Here is a 25,588-nt window from a genome sequence, read left to right as displayed (position 1 = left end):
TTTAAGTTGTGTGTATGTGTGCATGCACATGCGAGTACAGGAGCCCTCGGAGTCCAGAAGAAGGAATCAAAGTCCTTGGAGCTACAGTTACACGTGCTTGTGAGCCATGTGATATGCGTGCTGAGAACCAGACTCCTCTGGAAGAGTGGCAAGTGTTCTTCGCGCCATCTCTCCAGCCCTGACTTAGTCTTTTAGGTGTGTCTCATACATGCTCAGGTTTGAAAATTGCTGACTTTCATAAAACAAACAAAACCAACAAGGTTCCTGTTTTCCTCAGTGAGTTTTTGTTTAATTGTATCAGTTTTTGGAAGTGTTACACTCTCCCATTGTACCTGGGATTTGTTGCCCCAGTTGTTGAACTCTGCAGGCTTGTACAATGTCTTCTGAATGACCCCTCAATCTGCCTGTCTTCTGACATCACCATCTTCAAGTGCACTTTAGATGAATCTTGCCTTCCCAACCACCGGCGGTGTGGACTATTCTTATTCACTTACTTGACATTCATCTTTATATTTAAAAAGACAACTGACTGCTTTTCTAGAGGTCCTGAGTTCAATTTCCAGCAACCACATGGTGGCTCACAGCCATCTGTCATAATAAGATCTGATGCCGCTGGGCAGTGGTGGCGCACGCCTTTAATCCCAGCACTTGGGAGGCAGAGGCAGGCAGATTTCTGAGTTCAAGGCCAGCCTGGTCTACAGAGTGAGCTCCAAAACAGCCAGGACTATACAGAGAAACCCTGTCTTGAAGGAGAAAAAAAAAATCTGATGCCCTCGTCTGGTGTGTCTGAAGACAGCTACAGTGAACTCACATAAATAAAATCTTCTAAAAAAAAACCCATTTGATGATTTAATATGGTTCAATTAGATGTATGTATCTCATATATAGGATATATATATATATATATATATATATATATATATATATATATCTCCATCCATCCATCCATCCTATTTGGGGGGCAAATTTTTAAAGCTTGGCCAGTGCAATGATCTAACATGAGTTTATCTGGAGTTATCTGTATACTGAAGGAGTCTACTGCGGGTGTGGTATAAAGGGTAGACAGGTCTGTCTAAAAGGTAGGTGCAGGCAGCCGTGCAGTAACATGGTCCAGGTAGGCTGCTGAGTACCCAGTAAGGCTGGATAATGGAGTTTTTCCCTAAGAGGCAAACAGGTACTGAGAGTTTAGATGGATGGGAACCCAAAGCGTGTAAAGGTATAAGCTATGGGTCAGGACCACAGCTTCCTCTATGGCCCGACCATCTTATGAGATCTACCCAACTATTGTGTTGTACGAAACAGCCAGCAAGCAGGAAAGACTTTGGTACTTCAGGCTTTAAAGAATAATGAGGCCTTCAAAGAAAATTTTAGGCTCCTTCAGGGCAGTTTGACAGTGAAATCAGGGGTGATTTCAGTCAGTGTCCAGAAATGGAGGTATTCCAGACTTTGGGCAAGAATTTACTGAGTAAAGTAGGGGGTCTGCCAAAGAGGTGACAGGAAGGGCCTTTGAGGACCTAGGGCGCTGTGGGCCATTCCAGGACAGAGCCGGTGTTGGAATGTCATGAGAGACTCAACTCTCTAAGTTGTCTCTGGAAGAGGCAGCAAGGTAGGACCAGAAAAAAAACAAATGGATGAAAAGATATTTATCATAGAGATCACATAGACTAAGAGGAGTGTAAAGCAGGTTCCTGGGCCAGACTGGAATGGTGGAAAAGTCATTATCAATAAAGAATGTAATCTTGGCCCCTATCATATCTGCAGTCACTTGAGGTTCGTCCATAGAAATGGAGAACAGGGGAGCCTGTATGGCCTCAAGGCCCTGTCAGTCTTCAGACGTTGGACATTTTTCCTCATCCAGCTCTTTACAGATGAAGAACACGGGTCTGCTGAGTGGCTGAGTGTGGCGTCCTTGGGTGGGGCTGGCCTGCTCTTACAGTGAGAGGGACATTCTTGCCTTCAATGTACCTTTACTTTGTAGCCTGGGCATGGCCCCAGGGGAGGAGTGTAGCTCATTGGTTTTAGACACTCCTGGTTAACAAGGCTGACTTAGTTCTTTCAAACAGGACTGGGTGACTGTTAGAGCACTGAGATTTCTGGGGAAGGGCCTGGCCCAGGCAATTGCTGCAGCCACCTACAGACAGGACCGGCCAGTCATCTTTCCTTTTGCAGTCGGAACCTTGCTGACTTGAAAGGTCTCCTCTTGGATATTAAAGCCTTTGAATGCTATTTCTAACAAGCGAGGAGAGCCTTGGGTCCTGAGTCTATAAACTTTGTCTAATGTTTGGAGAGGGAACTTCCTTGGCTTATAAAAGGTTTAGCCGGGATAGCTTGTTCCCAATCTCTGGATGCAGATTCATGCACCTGTGCATGGTTTTAACTAGCTAGATTTAAGGAGTATAAGGCTTCTTGGAAACCCCATTCTTTGTGGTTATCTCCTCTAATAAGTAGGTCATATATGGTCTCAACCTATAGTTTTTGATGCCAGTAGTCTTGACAGGACTGATGGGACTCCATACTAGACACAGCAACGGAGCCTGGCCTGACTGTTCATGAACAGAACACTATCAAGCAGGGGTGTGTGTGTGTGTGTGTATCTTGCATGGTTAGGTCAAAAGCCACAGTGAAGCAAGGCCGTCTGGCTGGATGGTGGTGGCTTAGCTTGTATACTTGGGACAGCTCAGATACAGGGAAGACGATGTGTACCCAGATGATGCTGAAGACCTCATTAGCCACTTGTAAAGGGGAAGGCTGTTTTCAGAGAAACGGTATGGCTTCTTAATGCTCTCTGTGTGAAGTTCTGGAGTGAGTGGGTGAGGGAGACTCCATATCAAGATGTTCTGATAAACACCATGACCAAAAGCACCTTGAGGAGGTTTATCTGGTTTATACTGCCTGTTCACAACCCACCATTGAGGGAAGTCAGAGCAGGAACTTACGCAGGAACCTGGAGGTAGGAAAAGCAGCAGAAACTACAAGCCTAGTGGCTTGTTCTCCTTCTGGCTTGCTGCCTCTTTCTGTACCTCCAACTCACCTAGGGATGGCGCCACCCATAGCGGACTAGACTCTTAGCGAGATTAGAAATTAAGAAAATGCCCCACAGACACGACCACAGGCCAATCTGAGCTGGACAGTTCTTCAGCTGAAGTTCCCTCTTCCCAGGTGACTCTAGGTTTGTATCAAGTTGGCAGTTAAGCTATGACACCATGTCACCAGGTAAGGAAGAGGAGTTGGAGAGGAAGTCATCAAAGGAAGGGGGGGGGGAGGGAGCAGGTGGAGGATGGTAGCAGAGAAACCAGACTGAACAGGGGCTTGAGTGTGCAGTCATCAGGATGTCAGCTGGGGCTGAGTTAGGGGGAGACGGGCATGTTAGAGAATCTAGTTAGGCATATGACATCCTTCCCACAGCAGTGTGGAAGGCTTCAGCCACCTCCTATAGTCCTGTAACACGGTCATGAAGGCTTGGGCTAAGAGGTTGGAGTCCTTTCCTCAGTATGACAAGTCTCATCATAGAATCAGTGATACAGCGGTGTGCCATGAGGTGGCAGCATTCTTGACCCGAGTTTTTAATTTTCCTTAACTTTGTTATGAGGGAAAATAAGCCCCCCCTTCCCTTTTTAGAATCTGGGGATCAAACTGAGACCAATTCTTTTTATATGAGTACATTGTAGCTGTCCTCAGACACACCAGAAGAGGGCATCAGATCCCATTACAGATGGTTGTGAGACACCCTGTGGTTGCTGGGGATTGAACTCAGGACCTCTGGAAGAGCAGTCAGTGCTCTAAACCGCTCCTTGAGGCCAATTCTTGAGAAGACATCCCAGGAATGAGTCAGATTGAAGTGTACAGGTCATGAGACGCTGAGGTGGGCCCTCCCTGACTGCAACATTCAGTTGGGGGGCAGTGCACCTCCTCTGTTGTTTCACCACAGACCTTGACTGAGGCATGCTCTGAGCTGGGGTGTTCTGGGAATGGATGCCATCTTCATTTGTGAAGATGAAGCTGGCTTACTCCAGAGCCAAACCACTTAGGTTGGTCATGCTGACTTAAGGGAACTACTTACAAAGGGAAACTGGTCTTGAACTGGCCCTGAGGGAGGGTGGGGCTGGACATCTGGAAAAAAAAACAAAGGCCTCGTCTTTCCTCCTTTAAGAGTGGGTTTTTGTGTGGCTCTAGCTGTCCTGGAACTTGCTCGATAGACCAGGCTGATCTTGGGGACCTCAGAGATCTGCCTGCCTCTGCCTCCTGAAGTGCTGGGATTAAAGGCGTGTGCCACCACCGCCTGGCTCTTTCCCTTTACAACCTGTAATCTTATATTGGATTCCACACCCGTGACCCCAGTAATGATTTGCCAAAAGTCACGAGACAGAGGTTGAAGCGATCCTGTGGGATGGACACCCACCATAAATACCACACATACAGTGACTGCTTCATAAGCAATGATGTCTGGGTCAGTTGGAGTCAGTGACTTGGTCCCTTGTGAAGTACCCCTCATTCCTTCCCATGGATGCCTCCTGTGATGTCCGTAAATACAGAGAACAACCATTTGTAAGGACACAGATGAACAGACACAACTACAGGGACAGATTCAGTCTCCAGTAACAGTCAGGGGAGGATGGCAGACACAGGACGAAGTAGAGAATGCAGATCTGGGCTTAGCTCATGGTTAAATGAGAGCTGAACACCTATAATTAATGCAGACAAGGCCTTGCCCGGGTTAGGGGAGATGCAGCCTCTGAGAGTGAAGGACTGGAAGCCATGGTTTTCCATGCCTGTGCTGTATTCTGCCTGGGCCACCAAATGTGACAGGATTGATGAGTCAGAGGTGCAGGGTTCAAAGATCAAGACAGATATAAAAACGTCATAAAGAAAATACGCTGGGACTATGGGTATAGCTTTGTGAGGTGCTAGCCTTGAGAGCAGAAGGGACGGGCTTGAGGGCCAGCACCCACATAAAAAGCTGGCTCCTTACTCTAACTTCAGTGCCAGGGAGGGGAGAGATGGATTCTCAAACATACGAATGTAAGGTCCCTGGATCTTTATTTGAAAAAACCAGAAAAGAAAAAACCAGAAAATGTCATAAGCTTGTAATCTCATCTGATCCGGGAGTTCCCTCCTACACACTGTTCAGTGAAAACACAGCCAGCCAGAGCTCATTCTGACTTTTAGACACGTTTCCCCCTAAGACCGTCCTGCTGTGCTGGAACTCTTTGTAAGACCAGGCTGCCCTCAAACTCGGCTCTGTCCGCCTCCGCCTCCGCCTCCCGAGTGCTGTGATGTAAGGAGTGTGTCATCATGCCCGCCTAGTTACTCATTTCTAAACGGTAAATTTTTCTAACGCAAAATTGTGCTATAACTTGGTTAATATAAAATCTTAGTAATGGCATTTTTTTGTTGTTGTTTAAATCTTCAGATCGCTAGGAATGCACTTTCTGGTATGAAGAGAGTGTGAGTGTGTATTTCTTTAATTTTAAAAGAGACAGAATCAACTATCTTCAAAAATAAAAATCCAGAGGCCTGGAGAGATGGTTCAGGAGTTAAGAGCGCTGGCTGCTGTTCCAGAGAGCCCAGGGTTCAGTTCCCAGTACCCACAGGCTGGCTCACAATTCTCTAACTCATTTCAGGGGCTCCAGTGCCCTCTTCTGACCTCTATAGGCACTGCATGTACATGGTTCACAGACAAAAACACCCATACATATAAAATATTAAAATCCAGTGTGGTTTCCATTTATAATTCTAATGCATAATAAAAAAGTTCAACTTATGATGTGAAACCAAGCTTCAGATTACCATCTCTCAGTTATGGAGAAACATGGTTTATTTTCAAACAGGGTCTTACTATGTAGACCAGACTGGTCTCCAACTCAGATCTGCTTGCCTCTGCCTTCCAAGTGCTGGGATTAAAGGTGTGCACCACCATATGGAGGAGACCACTGAAGTCTAATTTATCATGGCAGCTTGAACGAGAATGGGCCTTATAGGTATGTTTGAATATCTGGTCTCCAGTTGGTGGAATTGTTTGGTAAGAATGTGTCACTGGAGGTAGGCTTTGACCTTCCAAAAGCCCACAGCACACTTAGTTAGCTTTCTCGCCTGTGCTTTCGTCTCAAGATGTGAGCTCTCTGCTGCTGCTCCGTCGGCGTGGCTGCCTGCTGCCATGCTCCCTCCTCTCATGGTCATGGGTGCTAATCCTATGGGACTGAGCCTCAAATCTTGTGAACACCAAAAGACAAGGTGACAGCTAATTCTGAGGCAGGTTCCAAAGGGCAGTGCTATATGGGGAGAAAGCAGACACAATTTCTTTCTTTCTTTCTTTTTTTTTTTTTTTTTTTTTTGGTTTTTCGAGACAGGGTTTCTCTGTATAGCCTTTGGCTGTCCTGGAACTCACTCTGTAGACCAGGCTGGCCTCGAACTCAGAAATCCACCTGCCTCTGCCTCCCAAGTGCTGGGATTAAAGGCGTGCGCCACCACCGCCCGGCGCAGACACAATTTCTAAAGAGGATTATGCACATGGAAACTATAAAAAGCAGTGAAACATAGCTCTTCAGGTTTTTTCTTTAAAGTCTGTGAAATGTAACATTTGAGAGTTACATGGGCACCCCGATCATTTTTTTTTTTTTTGAAGGACAATTCATAAAGCGTTAAGAGGAAGACAGAAACATACAAAAATAGTTTTTTGGGATACACATTATTTTGGAAATAGACATGCACGTGTATGTAAACGCCTCAGAGAAAGAAGAGGAACATGAGAGAGAAGACACTCTCTGCACAGCACAAGTCTATTCTGTAGTGCACACAGTCAGAGCACAGGTCTATTCTGCAGTGCACACAGTCAGAGCACAGGTCTATTCTGCAGTGCACACAGTCAGAGCACAGGTCTATTCTGCAGTGCACACAGTCAGAGCACAGGTCTATTCTGTAGTGCACAGTCAGAGCACACCTCTCTATTCTTCAGTGCACACAGTCAGAGCACACCTCTCTATTCCGCAGTGCACAGTCAGAGCATACCTGCCTCCTCTCACTCTAGATCTGAATTACCTCAGACCTTTGCACATTTATATAAATAATGCTTTAGAATATCTTCAGACCCAGAAGCAGGTTAGAACCCCAACAATACTGCCTTTGCTTTAGTGACCAGGCAGCTCAGTAACAATGGTCACACCAACCTGTATAAGGCAGCTGTAGAGGAAGACGGGCTATGTGCTACTTTAAGATCCATCACATTCTTCCTTTGGATGCGTGCTGGATGGGAAAGGTACTGAGATACACATGATGCTGAGTTTGGAAACCTTTTGCTGTGATGCAATTATCATAGGTGAGAATTTCAAATTTATAGTAGCTATTAAACTTCCATGAACAGATTTAAAACACTTTGTGTTTCGTGGCATATCCTTATATAAAAATTTCTAAGGTACTGTCTATATATGCTTTATATTTCCTTTTAGAATATTCAAGTCATTCAAGATTCTTAAAAATTCACTGTGGGCTGCAGATATAGATCAGTGGTTTTAAAAAAAGAAAGAAGAATCTTGCCTAGCACAGACAAGACCCTAGATTTCATTCCCAGGAGCACAAAAAGCAAAACAAGCTCACGGAAACAGAGCTGGGTATGATTATTTACAATTGGACCTGGATTATAAGTACTGAAATACATACATATATTTGGATATATACTCTTTAGCTGGATATTATAACTTTAAGTATGATCTTTTTTTAAAAAAAAGTATTTATTTTATGTATATGAGTAAACTATAGCTGTGAGATACACCATTAGACAGCATCGGATCCCATTACAGATGGTTGTGAGCCACCATGTGGTTGTTGGGAATTGAACTCAGGACCTCTGGAAGAGCAGTCAGTGCTCTTAACTGCTGAGCCATCTCTCCAGCCCTCAGTATAATATTCTTAGGTATCCTTTTTTCTAAAGTTTTTTAGATAGGTTACATCTCAATAGCATTTCCAAAGTTCCTTCAGTATCTTCATGAGGGATTCCCGTCACGGGAAGAATTCTGGCCTGCTGGGTTTCTGCCTGTAGCCTCAGGACTATCCCGTGTGAACCCTCTGGTGGACGCTGAGTCGGGACTTCCTGCTGAAGGCTTTCCCACACTCCGCACACTCGTAGGGTTTCTCTCCTGTGTGAATCCTCAGGTGTAGCCTGAGCGTTGACCTCTGGCTGAAGGTCTTGCCACACTCGGTGCACTCGTAGGGCTTCTCCCCAGTGTGAGTCCTCCTGTGGATGATGAGCTGGGAGTTCTGGATGAACGACTTCCCGCACTCACTGCACTCATAGCGTTTCTCCCCTGTGTGAATTTTCTGATGGATGATAAGGTTTGACTTCTTAAAGAAGGTTTTTGCGCACTCGCTACACTCATAGGGCCGCTCTCCTGTGTGGATCCTCTGGTGCGTGGTGAGTTCAAACTTCTGCGCAAACGTCTTTCCACAGTCGCTGCATCCATAGGGCTTCTTCTCCATATGTGCTCTCTGGTGCACGATAAGGTTTGACTGGTGGGTAAATGCTTTCCCACACTCGGGACATTCAAAGGGCTTCTCTCCAGTGTGAATTCTCTGATGTTTGATGAGGTTGGCCTTATGGGAGAAGGTTTTCTGGCACACGTTACACTCATAGGGCTTCTCTCCCGTGTGGATCCTCTTGTGACTAACGAGCAGCGACTTGAAGGAGAAGGCCTTGTCACAGTAATTACAGATGAAAGGCTGAACCAAGCTCTTAATTTTCTGATGTTTAAAGATGGCGTCCTTATGGCTGAGAGCCCTTCCGTTTCCGTTATATTCTGAGTATTCAAGTCCAGCATGAGGCTTCTCTTGCTTCAGGCACAGAAGTGGTTCCCCAAATGCAGCACACACGTCTCCTTTCTTTCTTACACAGTTTCTACTGCTAAGTAAGTCCGAACTGTACTTCAAAGTTTTCTCATATAAATCATATTTATAGGGAACTTGTCTTAATGAAACAAAGTCTGTGTTCATATTTAATGTCTTTCCAAAGAGACTGCCTCTTTCTTCAGTTGGTGGTTGGTTCTTGAGGGCTATAAGTGACCTCGCCTGCTTATGCGGGTCTCTGGGGTCCTTCTCCACCTGGTCATCAGCCTTCCACACTTCTAGGACAAAGCACAACGAAAGGCTCTTAATCTCTCTCTCGTTAGAGTGGGAAATCCCCACAAGTGCTCCCACCACAGAGCTGACTCAGCTGTCCAACAAAAATCCCCACTGCAAGCCTTTCTCATTTCTTAAGTTCTGCTCTGTGTGTGTGTGTGTGTGTGTGTGTGTGTTTTCCTGAGGACAAAATAACCTTAAAGTGGGCAGAAAAAAGTCAGGTAGTGGTGGCATATACCTTTAATTCCAGTATTCAGGAGGCAGGGGCAGGTGGATCTCTGTGAGTTCAAGGCCAGCTTGGTCTTCACATCAAGTCAGCCAGGGCTTCATAGTAAAACCCTGTCTGGAAAAAACTAACCAATCAAACAACTGGGCAGAAAAAAAAAAAACCAAAAAAAAAAAAAAAAAAAAAAAAACCCAAAAAAAAACCCAAAACCAAGAAACAATGGTGAAAGCTGGGATACAGTGGTTGATACCTATAATTCTAACACTCAGGATGCTGAGTTGAGAAGACCAGCCTGAGTCTGAGCCCAGTCTGGACTATGTAGAAAGACTCTCAACAACTTTCTTCATCCATGTGGTCACAATCAAAAATAAAGGTGAGCATAAGATGCCGTAGGAAAGCTAGCAGTTGAGGGAATGAAGATTTCCCAGTGCTCTCAAGGACAACGGACAGCTAGCCTAGAAACCAAGAACCTATGTAGGTGACACTGAGTGACCAGGCCTGGGAAGAGCAGAGGTTAGAGACTGACGCTTCAGCTCTAGCTGACAGTGACCCTGGCATCAGTCTTCTCTGCACATCTGTATTATTCTCCCCTTTTTTGAGACTGGGTTTCATTATGCAGACCAGGCTAGCCTAAAACTGTCAGCAATCCTCTTTATTACAGGCATTTGTTTTTAACAACTGGCCCCAAATAACTTTTTTGTTAATATATGTGGGTGTTTTGCTTGTATGTATGTATGTATGTATGTATGTATGTATCTATGTATGGCTATGTATCATGTGTGTGCCTAGGATCCACGGAGGCCAGGAAGAAGGTGCCAGAGTCTCTGGAGCTGAAGTTACAAATGGCTGTGAATCATGATATGGGTGCTGGAAACTGAACCCAGGTCCTCTGGAAGAGCAGCAAGTAAGTACTCTTTTCTCTTTTTCTTCGAGACAAGATTTCTCTGTAGCTTTGGCTGTCCTGGAACTCAGGCTGTAGACCACGGGAGCCTCAAACTCACAGAGATCTGTCTGCCTCAGATTTAAGACATATGCCACCACTTCCCATACAAGTAAGTACACTTAACCACTGAGCCATCTCTCCTGTTCTGTCTTTTAAAATCTTCTTGAGAATGGGTTTCATGTATTGTAAGCTGGCCTCCTCTTCATTATGTAACGAAGGATGCTGTGAGCATCCTCCTGCCCCTATATCACAAGTGCCTGGATCACAAGTGTGTAACCCCATGCCTGGCTTATTATGGACTGCTAGGAATCCAACCTAGGACTTCCCATATGCTAGGTCAGCATTCTACCACCCGAACTACACCTCTTACATCAAAATAACTTCAAACAATAATGGGCAGGCATAACTGTCCACTCCTGTAATCCCAGCACAGCTTTAATCCAGGCAGGTGGATCTCTACGACTCTGAGGCTAAGACGGTCTGCACAGTGAGTCCAGGCCTCTCTTTGACTTTCCCATGGGTTCTGGTGATAACTCAAGTCACGATGTTTTTATGGAAGGGCCTTTTATACTCTGTGCCATCTCACCAGCCCCCAAATAACCCAAAACCTTTTCTCATGTTCACGTATGTATATGTACACATGTCTGCATGTATGTGGGTGGAGACTCATGGCTCACAGCAGCAGCCATCCTTTACTGCTCTTCTACCTCATTCAATGAGGCAGGGTCCCTCAGTCAAACCCAGAGCTCACTGATGTGCTCAGTCTTACTATCCTTCCAAAGATGGAACTACAGGGAGGTGGCAATCCAGCATTTCTGTGGGCAACTGTATACTCTTCCAGCATTGCAAATAACTTATTTAAAAGAATTATGGGACTGGAGGGAGAGTTCAGAACTTTAGAACACCAACTGTTCTTCCAGAGGATCTAGGTTCAATCCCCACAGCCACATAGTGGCTTACAATCCCTGTCACTCCAGTTCCAGGGGATTCCAATGGTCTCTTCTAGCTTCTGAGGGTATCCAGGCACGCACATGGCACACAGACATATGGGCAGGCAAAACACCCATACATAATTTTTAAAAGAATTATTTACTTTTAAGATTTATTTATTTTATATATATGAGTACACTGTAGCTGTCTTCAGACACACCAGAAGAGGGCATCAGATCCCATTACAGATGGTTGTGAGCCACCATGTGGTTGCTGGGAATTGAACTCAGGCCCTGGAAGAGCAGCCAGTGCTCTTAACCACTGAGCCATCTCTCCAGCCTGAATTATTTACTTTTATGTGTATGTATGGGTGTTTTACCTGCGTGCTATGTCTGAGTACATGTCTGCAGTGCCCACACAGACCAGGAGAGGGCACCAGATCCTCTGGAACTGGAGTTACAGAAGGTTGTTAGCTAGGAATCATTGCTATGTTCTCTGGAAGAATAGCCAGTACTCTTAATCACTAAATTATGGCTGCAGCCCACCACCACCTTTTTTTGAAGATTGCCATGACTGTTCTGGAACTCTCCATGTAGACCTTGAACTCAGAGATCTACCTGCCTCTCCTCCTCAGTGCTGGGATTAAAGTGTGCAACACCACACCCAACTTACAATTTTTACTTATACCATGGCATGTGAGTGAGGTCAGAGACAAGCACCTGGAGTTCTCTCCCTCCACCGATATGGGCCCTAGGGATCAAACTCAGGACATCAGACATGGAAGCAAGCGCCCACCTCACTGGTCCAAAAAGTTTTGTTAAAAAAATGTTTGTGTACATTACAGGTACTACCAGAGTCAGAGGTTCAGGTGGTTGTGAGCTGTCACACATGGAAAATGGGAAGCAAACTCAAGTCCTCTGCAAAAGCAGAGTATACACTGTTAACCAATATGTCAACTCTCCAGCCCCCCAAAATAACTTTAAAAGTGAGCTTTTCTCACAGGCCTGAAGAGATGATTACACTGAGGTGCTCCAAGTATCTGGAGACACCTCTCAAGCCGACAGCAAGATCTTGGAGTTAGCTGGACAGGACGGCACACAACTTTAATTCCAGCACTTGGGAAACAAAGGCAGGCAGATCTCTGTGAGTCTGAGGCCAGCCTGGTCTACAGCGTGAGTTCAGGACAGCCATCACTAAGTAGACAGACCCTGTCTCACACACCAACAGCAAAGATCCCAGAGCTCACTGTATTGAAAATGGAAAGTCAGTGTCCTGATGACACAATCGTATGCTGGGTTTACAGCTTCTCCTACACCAAAGCTGCTGACCGTGCATGTGTTCTCATCCTTCTACCATGACCTTACTTTACCTGAACAGATCTAAAGAGTCCTTACTCTGCCTGGTCTAGACTTTAAAAGCCTTGATGTAGTACTAGCTACTCCTTATGATCCTGCTGCCGTCTAAAACCATGTCATTCTTGTATTGAAAAATCTGTGTCAATTCCCATGGGTTACATACACGGTCATCATTCTGGCAAACTGAGAACACAATACTAACTCCCAGAGCTAGTGCGTTAGGCAGGCGCTGGTAATTATGGAGAGATGAATACTTGGAAGTGTGCCAGGGATCAGAAGCACAGGTCACCCTGAGTTCTCAGTCATCTCTAAAGGTTTTTGGAATTGAAAAATAGTTCCAAAGCAGGCTGGAGATGCAGCTGTTAGCCGAGTGCCGACCTGCCATACCTAACGATGCCCTGGCTCCATCCCCAGCACCACGGAAAACCAGGAACAGCAGCACCTGAGAGGTACAAGTGGAGGATCAGAAACTCCACACTTGGCTTATGTACTGGGTTCAAGGCTAGGCTGGGACAGAGGCATCCTTTCACAACATGGATCTTCTGCCCCGTACTGGGGCAGGAAGGTCAGAGGCCGATGATCTCTGAGTTCAAGACTGGCTAGGGCCACATAAGTGAGATCCTGTCTTAAAAACAAAATCCCATAAACCTCAAATGTACTCAAACTGTTCAAAACCTCAGATGTCACTTCTACCAGGTTTTCTTTCTCCTCCTTGTAGCTCCCCTAGAGAATTCTGACTTGACCATTGTGACTACAGTCTCATTCCAGCTTACAGAGCCGTTTCCCAAGCTGTCCTTACCCACTGAAAGCAGGTTGCTGTAGTTCTCCAGCATTACATCCATGTACAGAATCCTTTGTGAGGGGTCCAGCTGCTCCCACTCTTCCTGGGTGAAGTCCACAGTTACATCAGTGAATGAAACGGATCCCTGAAATGACACATTTCCTTCTGAAGTGATTAGCTTTGGGAGATAGAAAGGATACAGGAAAGTTACTCTTGCCACATTCACTAACTCAACTGTGCTGCTGCCTGTCCACTGTTTGTCACAGCTCTCAACAGTGAGGACATTCTTCAGGACAGCTTGAACCCCAGCACTTGGGAGGTAGAGACAAGCGGATCTGACTTTGAGGCCAGCCTGGCCTACATAACAAATTTCAATCTAATCAGGGATCAAAAATAAAACTAGAAAGAGACAAATCCACACTGATGCAGAGGCCTACATCAAATGACAAAGGGAAATGAAGACCTTTCAAAAACACAAGGTCTGAAGTGTATTTCTCATCCTTTCTCAGGGAACCCCTGAAAAATGCACTGAAGCCTGGTACACAGCTTTAATCCCAGAACTCGGAAGGCAGGGCAGGTGGATCTCTGAGTTAGAGGTCATCCTGGTCCACACAGAGTTTTCCAGGACAGCCAGGACTACATAGCTATGGAACAGTGGTTCCCAACCCTCCTAATGCTATGACCTTTAATGCAGTTTCTCATGTTGTGGTGACCTCAAACCATAGTTATTTTGTTGCTATTTCATAACTAATTTTGCTATTCTTATGAATTGTACCTAAATACCCGATATCTGCTATGTGACCCACAAAAAGGGTTGAGACCTACAGGTTAAGAACCACTGCCATAAAGTAACTCTAATGATACCAGACTGCTTCTAGTGTAGGGCGGGAAAACCGAAAGCAGGCATGTTGAGGCCAAGCATCAAGATCCTCCCTGGCACTGCACCAGTTTTAACTAAGCCTACAAGCATGTTCTACATGCACTTGCTCTGGTTTGTCCTGGACATGTGCTAAGGACATTTCTCTCCCTCCTCTTCCACACCACGCTGCCTTGGATCAGGTGAGGACACTCACTCTATCCATCTAACAAATCTGCCTGCTCCTAACCAACTCCCGAGAGCTGGCAGTCAAGCGGTAAAGCCACAAGCAGAAAATACCGAGCACCCTCTCCGCACCCGCTTCATCAGTCGCAGTCCCGTCAAACACTGAGCACTGGATGCACACTGTGACGCAGCCGGACGCCACAGCGTTGAGCCCTGTGCTTCCTACGCTGCTCATGACCTTGTCAATGACTTTCCAAATGAGGGTTTAGTGAGCTTTTGGGAAAGCTAAGGCTAGACCATGAGCCATGGCTTAGGTAAGTATTGCTAAGGAGTGCCACACTGCTGTCAGTAAGACTCCCTTATACTGCCACCAGCTAATGTAATCTGAACACAAGGGCTGATGAGATGGGTACCTGGGTAAAGGTGCTACTGTCATGTCTGGAGACAGTTCCTCACCATGTGGTGGAGAAAACTGACCCTTGCAGGTTGTCCTCCGACCTCCACATGTACGCTATAGCACATGTCCCCCAACCCCCACCCATGCACACAAAAATTTAAAATGTAACTTAAGAAAAAAAAAAGCTAATCCCAGCACTTGGGAGGCAGAGGCAGGCGGATTTCTGAGTTCGAGGCCAGCCTGGTCTACAGCGTGAGTTCCAGGACAGCCAGAGCTACACAGAGAAACCCTGTCTCAAAAAACAAAAACAAAAAACAAAAAACAAAAAACAAAAAAAAACAAAAAAAAAAAAAAAAAACCAACCAAAAACAAAACAAAACAAAAACAAAAACAAAACAACAACAACAAAAAAAGCTCCCCAAGAAGGGCTCAACTGAGCTGGCATTACAGGGAGCAGGTAGCTCACTTCTTTTTTGGACTTGTGTCTTTTTGTTTTTAATTTTTTGAAGATTTATTTTATGTATGTAAGCACACTGTCACTCTCTTCAGACACACCAGAAGAGGGCATCGAATCCCATTACAGATGGTTGTGAGCCACCATGTGGTTGCTGGGAATTGAACTCAGGACCTCTGGAAGAGCAGTCAGTGCTCCTTCACCACTGAGCCATCTCCCCAGCCTGGTAGCTCACTTCTTAACCCAGGTCTGCACAGAGAGCTCACACTACACACCGTTTCTTTTCTGGGGTGGGAGGGGTACTGGGATCAAGCTCAAGGATGCAAGACAGGTACACTATTGGCTGAGTGACGTCCCTCTGTAGTACTTTATTGTGTACACTGTTATTAGACAAAGAATAAGGAAAGGGGGCTGGCAGTAAGACTCGGTGGTGAACCAGTCATCAATGCTGACGACCTGAGTTCAATCCCTGGAACCCATGTGATGGAAGAAGAGAACCAACTCCTAAAAACCAAAACACAGATGCTGTAGCACACACAAAAGAAAGGGTCTGAGACCGTCTCATGGTGTAGCACTATCTGTGGCTGAATTTACAGAGGGTACCTGCCTCTGGCCCCTGAGTGCTGCTGGGTTAAGGGTGTGGGCACCATGCCCCTCTCAACATTAGGAGAATGAAAATGAGGAAGTTTTATGCTCTAGTAAGTTCAAAAGATGTTATTTGCTACGGTTGTGCCCACCTGTAATCCCAGAACTTGGGAAGCTGAGGTAGGAAGGCCACGATTTCAAGGTAAGCCGGACCTATACAGTTTCCATGACAACACCAACTACATAGCAGGATACTATGCACGTGTACCATTTACTGAAAGCAAGTACAGAAGCTGAAAACAACTTCCTAAAATCCATCATATTTGGTTGATGATGTGTGTTATCTGTATCAGCTGGAATCAGGGATGTAATCCCTTGTAAAACAAAAATTTCAGTAAAGTGTGCCATTCCCATGTGGTGCTTTCTGTGCTGCTCAATAAAGACAGAGCAAAGCCCTTTGTTCGGGACAGATACCACTCCCACACATAAGACACATACAGACCCCACTTTACATAACACAAGGAGAGACAAGATTCCCACGGCAGTCTTCAGGCAGGCACAGATTCAGGCTCTCGAGACAGCACTATGTAGGGAATTCCCATCTGCACTCACTCTTGTTACAAAAGGAAATGCTTTTACATCTGAGTGTGACACCACCGCTATTGGTAACTCAGTTAATCACTAATGCTCTTCACTAATTCTGTGAGATGCAAACAGTGAGACAGGCACCAGCACATTTGACAAGCTTTGTCGTTGCCCTCTCCTGTGCCAGACTTCAGGGTTGGGGACGCTGCTGCTCAAATGGATGAGTTAAATAAATGCAGGCTGGTCAGGCCTGAGTTTAATCAGGCCCCCAAGGAGCAGCGGCAGGTGGCAGCACTGAGTCACTAAAGGCAAGGTGAGTGTACTGATGGGAAGCACAGAGCAGTGTCCATAACGGCCTAATCTGTAGTCAGCACAGGAAAGGTGAATTTTATAATGGTGTGACTCATATGGAGCTTTGGTACTGGCTAATCATGGTACTTCCAGGCAGGAAATGGGTAAGAAGCCTACTGCATTTTTTTTTTTTAAAGCAGCTGTATAAACGGGAAAACAAAAATCTCTTAACAAATGAAAGAAAATCATGGCAAAAGGGGATCTCAGGCCATCAACTGATTTCCATACTTGAGCCAGTCTGCAGACCCAGACGACCATGGATGAAGGACCTTGATAAAATGCCTAAAAATGTTACTCTTAGCCTTTCCCGTCCTTCCCCAGAGGGACCTGTGGTCTTTTACAAGGGGAACCGTATGGAGGGGCAAAGGATGCAATCAGATTATCTGGGTCTATTGGATACTGGTTCTGATTCCAGGAACCCCCAACACATTGTTGTCCTCCAATTAAAGCCGGAGCTTATGAAGGTCAGATGAGTCGTGGAGTTTTGGCTAAAGTCCAACTGGGTCCCCAAACTCATCCTCTGGTTAACTTCCCCAGGTCCAGAATGTATAACTGGGATAGACATGCTTAGAAGTTGGCAGCATTCTCACATTGGTTCCCTGGCCTGTGGAGTGAGGGCTGTTAAGGCTGGAAAGGCTAACTGGAAGCCTTTAGAGGTGGCTCTGTCAGTAAATCAAAACCAGTCACACATGCTACCTTAAAGGACTTGAAAGATGCAGGGGTGATGTCCTTACTTGAGCAGATTAACACATCTATCTCCTAGCACATGGCTTGTAATTATTGGTTTAGTAAATGCCCCTTTTTCTCAGTACCTGTCGATAAGACCACCAGAAACAATTTCTTTCAGCTGGATCCTCCCACCCCCAGTCAGGTTTCTCTGTGTAGCCTGACTGTCCTAAAAATTGCTCTGAAGATCAGGATGGCTATAAACTCAGATCTGGCTGTTTCTGCCTCCAAAGAACTGAGATTAGCATCTGCCACCATACCTGCCTGAAACTTTCAATTGGATCTTGATCATCTATTTCACAAAATATATAGGTTCAACATATTGATAACATCATGCTGATTAGACTGAGTGAACAAAAGGTAGCAACCACTTTGGACTTGTTGGTAACACATATGCACATCAGAGATGGGAAATAAATCTAACCATAATTCAAGGGCCTTCTACCTCAGTGAAATTCTTAGGAGTCTAGTGGTATGGGACAGGCAGAGACATTTGTTCTAAGGTGAAGGATAAGTTATTGCAGTGGCCCCTCCCACTACCAAGAAAGAAGCACAGTGTTTAGCAGATCTATTCGGATCCTGTAGATAGCCCATTCCTCACTTGGGTGGATTACTCCCACCCATATATCAGGTGACTCAAAGCTACTAGCTTTGTGTGGGGCCTGGAACAGAGGGCTCTTCAACAGGTCCAGGCTGCTCTGCCACTTGGACCATATGACCCAGCATACCCGATGGTACCTGACTTGTCAGTGGCAGACAGGGATGCTGTTTGGAGCCTTTGACAGGCCCCTGTAGGTAACTCACAGAAGAGACCGTTGGGATTTTGGAGCAAGGCTATATACCATTATCTGCAGACAACTATTCTTTTGCAGCTGTTGGTCTGCATTTGGGGCTGGAGTGATGGCTCGGCAGTTAAGAGCACTGACTGCTCTTCCAGAGGTCCTGAGTTCAATTCCCAGCAACCACATGCTGGCTCACAACCATCCGTAATGGGATCTGATGCCCTCTTCTGGTGTGTCTGAAGACATGACAGTGTACACACATATAAATAAATTTAAAAAAAAAAAAAAAAAAAAAGAGAGAGAGAGAAAAAGAAAACTGAACATTTGACAATGGGCTACCAAGTTACCATGCGACCCGAGCAGCCACCCATCATGAGCTGGGTATTATCTGCCACACCATGCCATAGTAGAGCATGCACAGCAGCAATCCATTATCAAATGGAAGTGGTATACACACAATCAGGCACAAACAAGGTGCATGAAATTGTCCAAATGCCTATGGTTTCTACTCTCATTACAATACTATCTACTGCCAGGCATGTGTCCTATGATTGGCTGACTGAGGAAGAAAAGACTAGGGCCTGGTTTACTGATGGTTCTGCACGTTATGCAGGTACCACCCAGAAGTGGACAGCTGCAACATTACAACTCCCTCTGTGACAAATCTGAAAGACACCAGTGAAGGCAAATTGTCACAGTAGGCAGAACTTCAGGCAGTGCACATTGTCATACATTTTGTTTGGAAAGAAAAATGGCCAGATGTACAATTGTTCACTGATTCACTGGCTGTAGCCAATGGATTGGCTGGATGATCAGGACTTGGAAAGAGCATGGTTGAAGAACTGGTGAGGAAGAAGCATGTGCACAGACCTCTCCAAATGGGTGAAGGATGTGAAGATTTTTGTGTTCCATGTAAATGCCCATCAAAAGGTGACTTCAGCAGAGGAGGCATTCAGTAACCAAGCAGATAGGATGACCTGTCTTGTGGATAGTCAGCCCCTTTCCCCAGCAGTCCCTGTCATTCCCCAATGGGCACATGAACAAAGTGGCTATGGTGCATACCTCAACAACATGAATGTCCACTCATCAAGGCTGACCTGGCTACAGCTGATGCTGAGTATCAGATCTGCCAACAGCAGAGATCAATATACTGAGCCCCAGATATGGTGCCATTACCTGGGGTGACCAGCCAGTGACCTGGTGACAGATTGACTACATTGAACCACTTGCCCTGTGAAAAGGACAATGTTTTGAATAGATACTTATTTTGGTTATACATTTACCCTTTCCTGCACATAAAGCTTTTGCCAAAACCACCATCTGTGGACTTACAGAATGCCTTATCCACCATCATGGTCTTCCACACAGTATTGTTTCTGACTAAGGAACTCACTTCATAACCAAAGAAGCACGACAGTGGGGAACCTACCAGGTTCCCCAGCATTCTGAAGCAGCTCGCCTAACAGGAAAATGGAATGGCCTTTGAAGACACAGTTATAGTGCCAGGTAGGTGGTAACAGCATGGAGGGCTGGGCAGGGTTCTCCTGAAGACAGTATATGCTTTGAATCAGTGATCAATATATGCTGTTTTTCCTATAGCCAAGATCTATAGATCCAGAATCAAGGAGTAGAAAATGGGATAATTCCACTTACTGTCACCCCTAGTCACCCACTAGGAATTTTTTTGCTTCCTGTCCCTGTGACCTTACATTCTCCTGGCCTAGAAGTTCTGGTTCCAGATGGGGGAAGTGTTCTTGCAATGAGACACAACAAATATCTCACTCAACTGAAGCTCAGACTTCCCCCTTAAGGCTTCCGATGCCCAAAGCCAACAGACTATGGAAGAAGTAACAGTGTTAGGAGAGGTGACTAGTCCAGATTACCAAGAGGAAATCGGATTGATCCTCCACAACGGAGGGAAGAAAAAATATGTCTGGAGTGGAGGAGAGCCTTTAGGGCCTCTCTTGTTGTTACCATGTCCTGTGATGAAAGTCAATGGGAAACTACAACAACCTAACCCAGGCAGGATGACGAAGGGAACATTCCCCTCAGGAATGAAAGTTTGAGTCACTCCTCTAGGAAGAGAGCCACCCTGCTTGCTGAGGGTGGAGGAAATACAACTGAATAGTAGAGGAAAGCAGTGATAAATACCAGCTAAGGCCACATGACCAATTGCAGGAAGAATTTTGATTGACTTGAGTGTTTCTGTCATATTTTGTTAAGAATGTGTAGTTGCAGGAAGAATTTTGATTGACTTGAGTGTTTCTGTCATATTTTGTTAAGAATGTGTTTTTGAAAAAAAATGTGTTTTTGTTTTTTCCTTATTTTCTTTACTATGTAATGTATCAGCAATTATCAGTGATTATCTAAGGTAGAGATACTAAAATAATGTCCCACAAGAGACTCTGCCACCTATACTGAAATTTATAAATGTGTCTGCAGTGTACCTGAGATAGTTCTATCATGTTAGACACAATTATGACCTGGTATTTGTTTTCATTTGGAAATTAAGCATGATATAAGGACAAACGATTGTGTGTCAAGTTGACAAAGAATGGACCACCATGCCTGACTAGAATTTGAGAATTTAAAGTAGCCAAGTATGGTGGCACATCTTTAGTCTCATCACTTGGGAGAGGAGGCAGAGGCAGGAGGATCTCTGTTTGAGGCCAGTCTGGCCTACATAGTGAGCTCCAGGACAGCTGGGTGACATAATGTCTCAAAAAAAAAAAAAAAAAAAGTACTTACCATGTACAAATAATTCTTAAAACTCAAACCTCCTGACTAAAAAATAAGCAACAGAGCACACATAGGTCACTTCCACACACGAAGGTGGGGAGAGTACCAGGGAATTGAATATTATAACAAGAAACTGCTATGTATTCATCAAAGTGAACAAATCTAGAATCCTGGCCATGCCAATGCTGGTGAGGATCTGGAAGCACATTCTCACTAACCGATTCTGGGAATGCAAGGTGGTGTAGCCACTTGGAAGATAGTTTAATAGTTTCTTACAAAATTAGTCATGTTTTTACTGTGTGGTCCAGCAATCCTTGATATCCACTCAAATGAGCTGAAAAATTATCCTTCCACAAAAACAAAACAAAACAAAACAAAAAAACCTGTATACTCATTGTCAAAGCTGGGAAGCAATTAAGATGTCTTTTCAGAACTGACTAATACACTGTGGACTGGGAATGCAGCTCACTTGGTAGAATGCTTGCCTAGCAAATACAAAACCTAGGTTCCATCCCCCACAGCGTGGACCAGGGACAGTGACACATACCTGTAATCCCAAACCTTGGGAGAGAGGCAGATCAGAAACTCAGGGTCACCATCTACATCAGTGGTTGTCAACCCGTGTGTCACCCCCCCATGGATGGCGGGTCAAATGACTCACGGGGTTGCCCAAGACCACAGATATTTACATAATTTTTACACTAAATAACTTACAGTAGCAAAATTAATTATGAAGTGGCAACAAAAATAATTTTATGGTTGTGGGGGTCACCTCAAGATTTGGAACTGTATGTATTAAAAGGCAGTATTAAAGGGCTGGAGAGATGGGTCAGAGGTTGAGAGCACTGATTGCCCAGAGGTCCTGAGTTCAATTCCCAGCAACTACTTGGTGGCTCACAACCATCTATAGTGGGATCTGGCGCCCTCCTCTGGTGTGCAAGCATATATGTAAGCAGAACACTGTGTACATAATTCATGTTTTTAGGAAGGTCATGAATGACTGCTCTAAACACATAGCGAGTTCGAGAGTTGCCTATACTGCACAAGAACTTTTCTGTCAGCCCCTTAAAACACAAGGGAACCCCAAAATGTCAAGGACAGAGGGGTTCTCACTGACCATGGAGTTAGACTTCTAGAAAGCTTGAACAATCCTCTCATGTCTGCCCTTTATAGCACCAGTACTGGTGTGGGCAAACCCCGTATGATCCACACTAAGGTGCAGCAAGGGCCTTCATCCACTGAGCCAGCTTTCTAGTTCATTTTCTGTAAGTATAACATGCCAAAAGTGAGATGAAAAACCAAATGAGTACTATGCAAACAACTTACCTGGGACCCCATCATTTTCTGCGTTGGGTAAAGGCACAGAAGCACAAAGGCACAACTGGAAGAAAAGAAAAGGAACCTTGTTATTACAGATCTGACCTCCTTGATACCCAGAATGATCTGCTCGGCCTACACACCCCTAACTACATACCACCCCCTCTTCAGAAAAAGCATGCTGGCAATACCTGCCTTCAACCGATCGTGATGAAACACACACAAAGGCAGGACCCATCAGCCACGGATAGTGGCACATGCTCAGGAGGCAGAGGCAAGCAGATCTTCGTGAGTGCGATTGAGTTCCAGGACACTGAGAAACCCTGTCTCAAAAATGAAAAAAAAAGCCTACCACCAAGAGACAAACAGAACTCAGAACCCCCAACTCCTGAGGCTGTCAGTAATTTAAAGCAACTATGATTCCCACACTAGTCTTTAAAAGGCAAATATGAATGAAGAAATAAGAAACTTCAGCAAAGATGGAAATTACAAGGAAAAAAAAAAAAAGGAAAAAGTGCTAAGGGCTTGGGAGTATAGCTCTGTGGCTGTCAAGGTCTGGTATGAGGTGAGCCCCTGAAAGGCTCAGGAGTCAAAGGCTTGGCCCTCAGATCCCCCCACACCCACATTCAATCACTGACAAGTGACTGAATCGTGAGGGCCCCCCCTTCATCCATAGATTAATCCCCAGTGGACTTTTGTGGTGGCCTTAGTGGAAAATAGAGGGTGGGATTAGAGGAAACAGGTTGCCAAGGCAAGCCCTAGGAGATAAACCCTGTCTCCAGCCCCTTCCTGTCTTCCTGCTTCATGGTTGCTAGGAAGTGAGAAGAGACAGCTGAGTCTAACACACTTCCCACTGCCGTGATGTTCAATAACACTTTAGACTTAAAAAGAAAGGATCGATCAAGAGGCCATTTACTCAAACCAGGAGCCACAATAAATCCTCTTTTGACCTGTTTCTTGCAGGCATTTGCCACTGAAACAAAGAATTCTTAGCGTGCTTGAGGTCTTGATTGGGTCCTTAAAACAGCTCGCAGCAAGGAATTAAGTAACAATGAGAATACCTAAGAAAGAGCAACTAAAGCAGTAAGAGAGAGTTTCTGTACTAACCTGTTCCTTCTACTTATCTTTTTGAGATAGGGTGTCATCATCTAGCCTAAGCTAACCTCAAATTCATGATCCTCCTGCCTCAGGCTACCAAGTGTTGGAACTTCAGGGATGAGATACGATAAATGAAGTTAAGGACCTGAGCTCATTCCCACCCCAGGTCCCACCCTAACCTTGTTAGTGCGAGCCCCAGGAGGAAGCCATGAGATGAGAGCAGAAACCAATCTCAAACAGGAAATGTGGAGAAATGCAGCAGAGCCAAAGCTGCTCCGAAGAAAACTCAGTAGCACCACCTGGCCAAGAAAAGGGAAAGCAGCTGGTGTGGTGGTGTGGTAGTACTCAACCGGCTATGGCAGGATCACAAGTTCCAGGCCAGCCTGGCTACGTGGCAAGACCTTGCCCAACCAAACAAAAATCTAAAAATGAAGCAATGAAGACACAAATTACCAATATCTAGAATGATCCAGGACACATTATTACAGTTGCTGCAGATATTATTTTCCACCCCTTTGGGAACTAGAGAGTTGGCTTAAGAACATTCACTGCTCTTCCAGAGGACCAGGGTTCACTTCCCAGCACCCACATGGCACATCACAACTGTCTGTAACTCCAGTTCCACGAGATCCCTCAGGTGCCAGGCACACAACTGATACGCAGACATACATGCAGACAAAACACCCATCACATAAACTTTTTCTTTTAATGATAAAAAAAAAGAAAGAAAAAAAGGAGGGTGAAAAGACACTCAAGAATTGAGAGCATTTCCTGCTCTTCCAGAGGCCTGGAGTTCAGTTCCCATCACCCATGCCAGACATTCACAACCACCCCAATACCAACTCCAGGGGATATGGTGCCCTCTTCTAGCCTCTGCAGGCACCAGCACACATTGAGCTACATACAAGACAAACTCATATAAACAAAAACTAATATTAAATAAAGGACATGGGCTTCCCAACCACATGCTATACCGGCTAGAAATCAGATGGACCAGCCACTTGCGTCCCTTGCCCCAGCTCTCTGCTCCCTCAGGCAGACATCCTCTGCCTCATCACAGGCCACACCTACCAGATGCCTAGGTAGGCTGCCCACTCCCCAGCCTGCCTACCCTGCCCAAGGACCACACCTATACTCTTGGATCCCTTGGGCAGACACCCTCAGTCCACCCACAGGCTACACCTGCCAGAAGACCAGCTAGGCCACCCACCCTGTCCCTCCCCCCTCCTCCTTGACATCCCAGCTCTCTAGTGCAGACACCTTCCTCCTGGACCAGAAGTCACACGGACGACAGAATTTCTGCCCCCAACTCAGGCAGAAACACATACCCCACTCCCGTTCAACAAGAGATCAGACCAGTTCGAGGCCAGCCTGGTCTACAGAGTGAGTTCCAGGACAGCCAGGGCTACACAGAGAAACCCTGTCTCGAAAAACCAAAAAAAAAAAAAAAAAAAAAAAAAAAAAAAAAAAGAGATCAGACCAGCTGCCAGAAGTCCAGTCCCCAACTTTGGCAGGGACTCCTTGTTTAATCATAGGTCACACAGGCCAGAAGACCAGAGAGGAAACAGAATCCAAAAAAATTCCAACAACGCTGAAGCACAAAAAAAAAAAAAAAAAAAAAAAAAACCTTAAAACCAACTTTATGAAGATGACAGAGGTCCTTAAAGAGGAAATGAGTAAATCCCTTAAAGAAAACTAAGAAAAATAAACAGTTAAAAAGTGTTCAAGACCTGAAAACAGAAATAGAAGCAACAGAGAAAACACAACCTGAGGGAATTCCGGAAAGGAAAGTCTAGGTAAGTGAACATGAACTACAGATGCAAGCATCACCAATAGAATACAAGAGACAGAAGAGAGAATCCCAGGCACTGAAGATACAACAGAAGAAATAGATACATCAGTCAAAGAAAATATTAAATCTAAAAAATTCCTAAAACAAAACATCCAGGAAATCTAGGACAAAACCTAAGAATAGGTATAGAGGAAGGAGAAGAAACCCAGCTCAAAGGCCCAGAAAATATTTTGTTTGTTTTTTAGATTTATTTTATACATGAGTGCACTGTAGTTGTCTTCAGACACACCAGAAGAGGACACCGGATCCCATTACAGATGGTTGTGAGCTACCATGTGGTTGATGGGAATTGAACTTTCGACCTCTGGAAGAGCAGTCAG

General features: G+C 45.1%; 1 protein-coding gene across 3 annotated transcripts in view; it reads right to left on the bottom strand.

Moving 5' to 3' along the window:
• Positions 1-5,020: 5,020 nt before the first annotated feature.
• Positions 5,021-25,588, bottom strand: part of Zfp1 (ZFP1 zinc finger protein) — a 32,631-nt gene continuing 12,063 nt past the window's right edge. The window contains exons 2-4 of one of the 3 annotated variants that reach the window (XM_076915904.1): positions 22,328-22,382; positions 13,359-13,518; positions 5,021-9,110 (exon numbers count right to left, since the gene is read on the bottom strand). In XM_076915904.1, the coding sequence (XP_076772019.1) occupies positions 8,041-9,110; positions 13,359-13,518; positions 22,328-22,342 (1,245 nt within the window). In that variant the 5' untranslated portion in view covers positions 22,343-22,382 and the 3' untranslated portion in view covers positions 5,021-8,040. The remainder of the gene's footprint in view (positions 9,111-13,358; positions 13,519-22,327; positions 22,383-25,588) is intronic. The other 2 variants (XM_076915905.1, XM_034522127.2) reach the window with 2 other exon arrangements.

Source organism: Arvicanthis niloticus, chromosome 18 (assembly GCF_011762505.2).
Source record: "Arvicanthis niloticus isolate mArvNil1 chromosome 18, mArvNil1.pat.X, whole genome shotgun sequence".
In the NCBI taxonomy this organism is placed as follows: Eukaryota; Metazoa; Chordata; class Mammalia; order Rodentia; family Muridae; genus Arvicanthis; species Arvicanthis niloticus.
The sequence above is the reverse complement of the archived record's forward strand: the minus strand, read 5'-3'. Positions and strand labels throughout refer to the sequence as shown.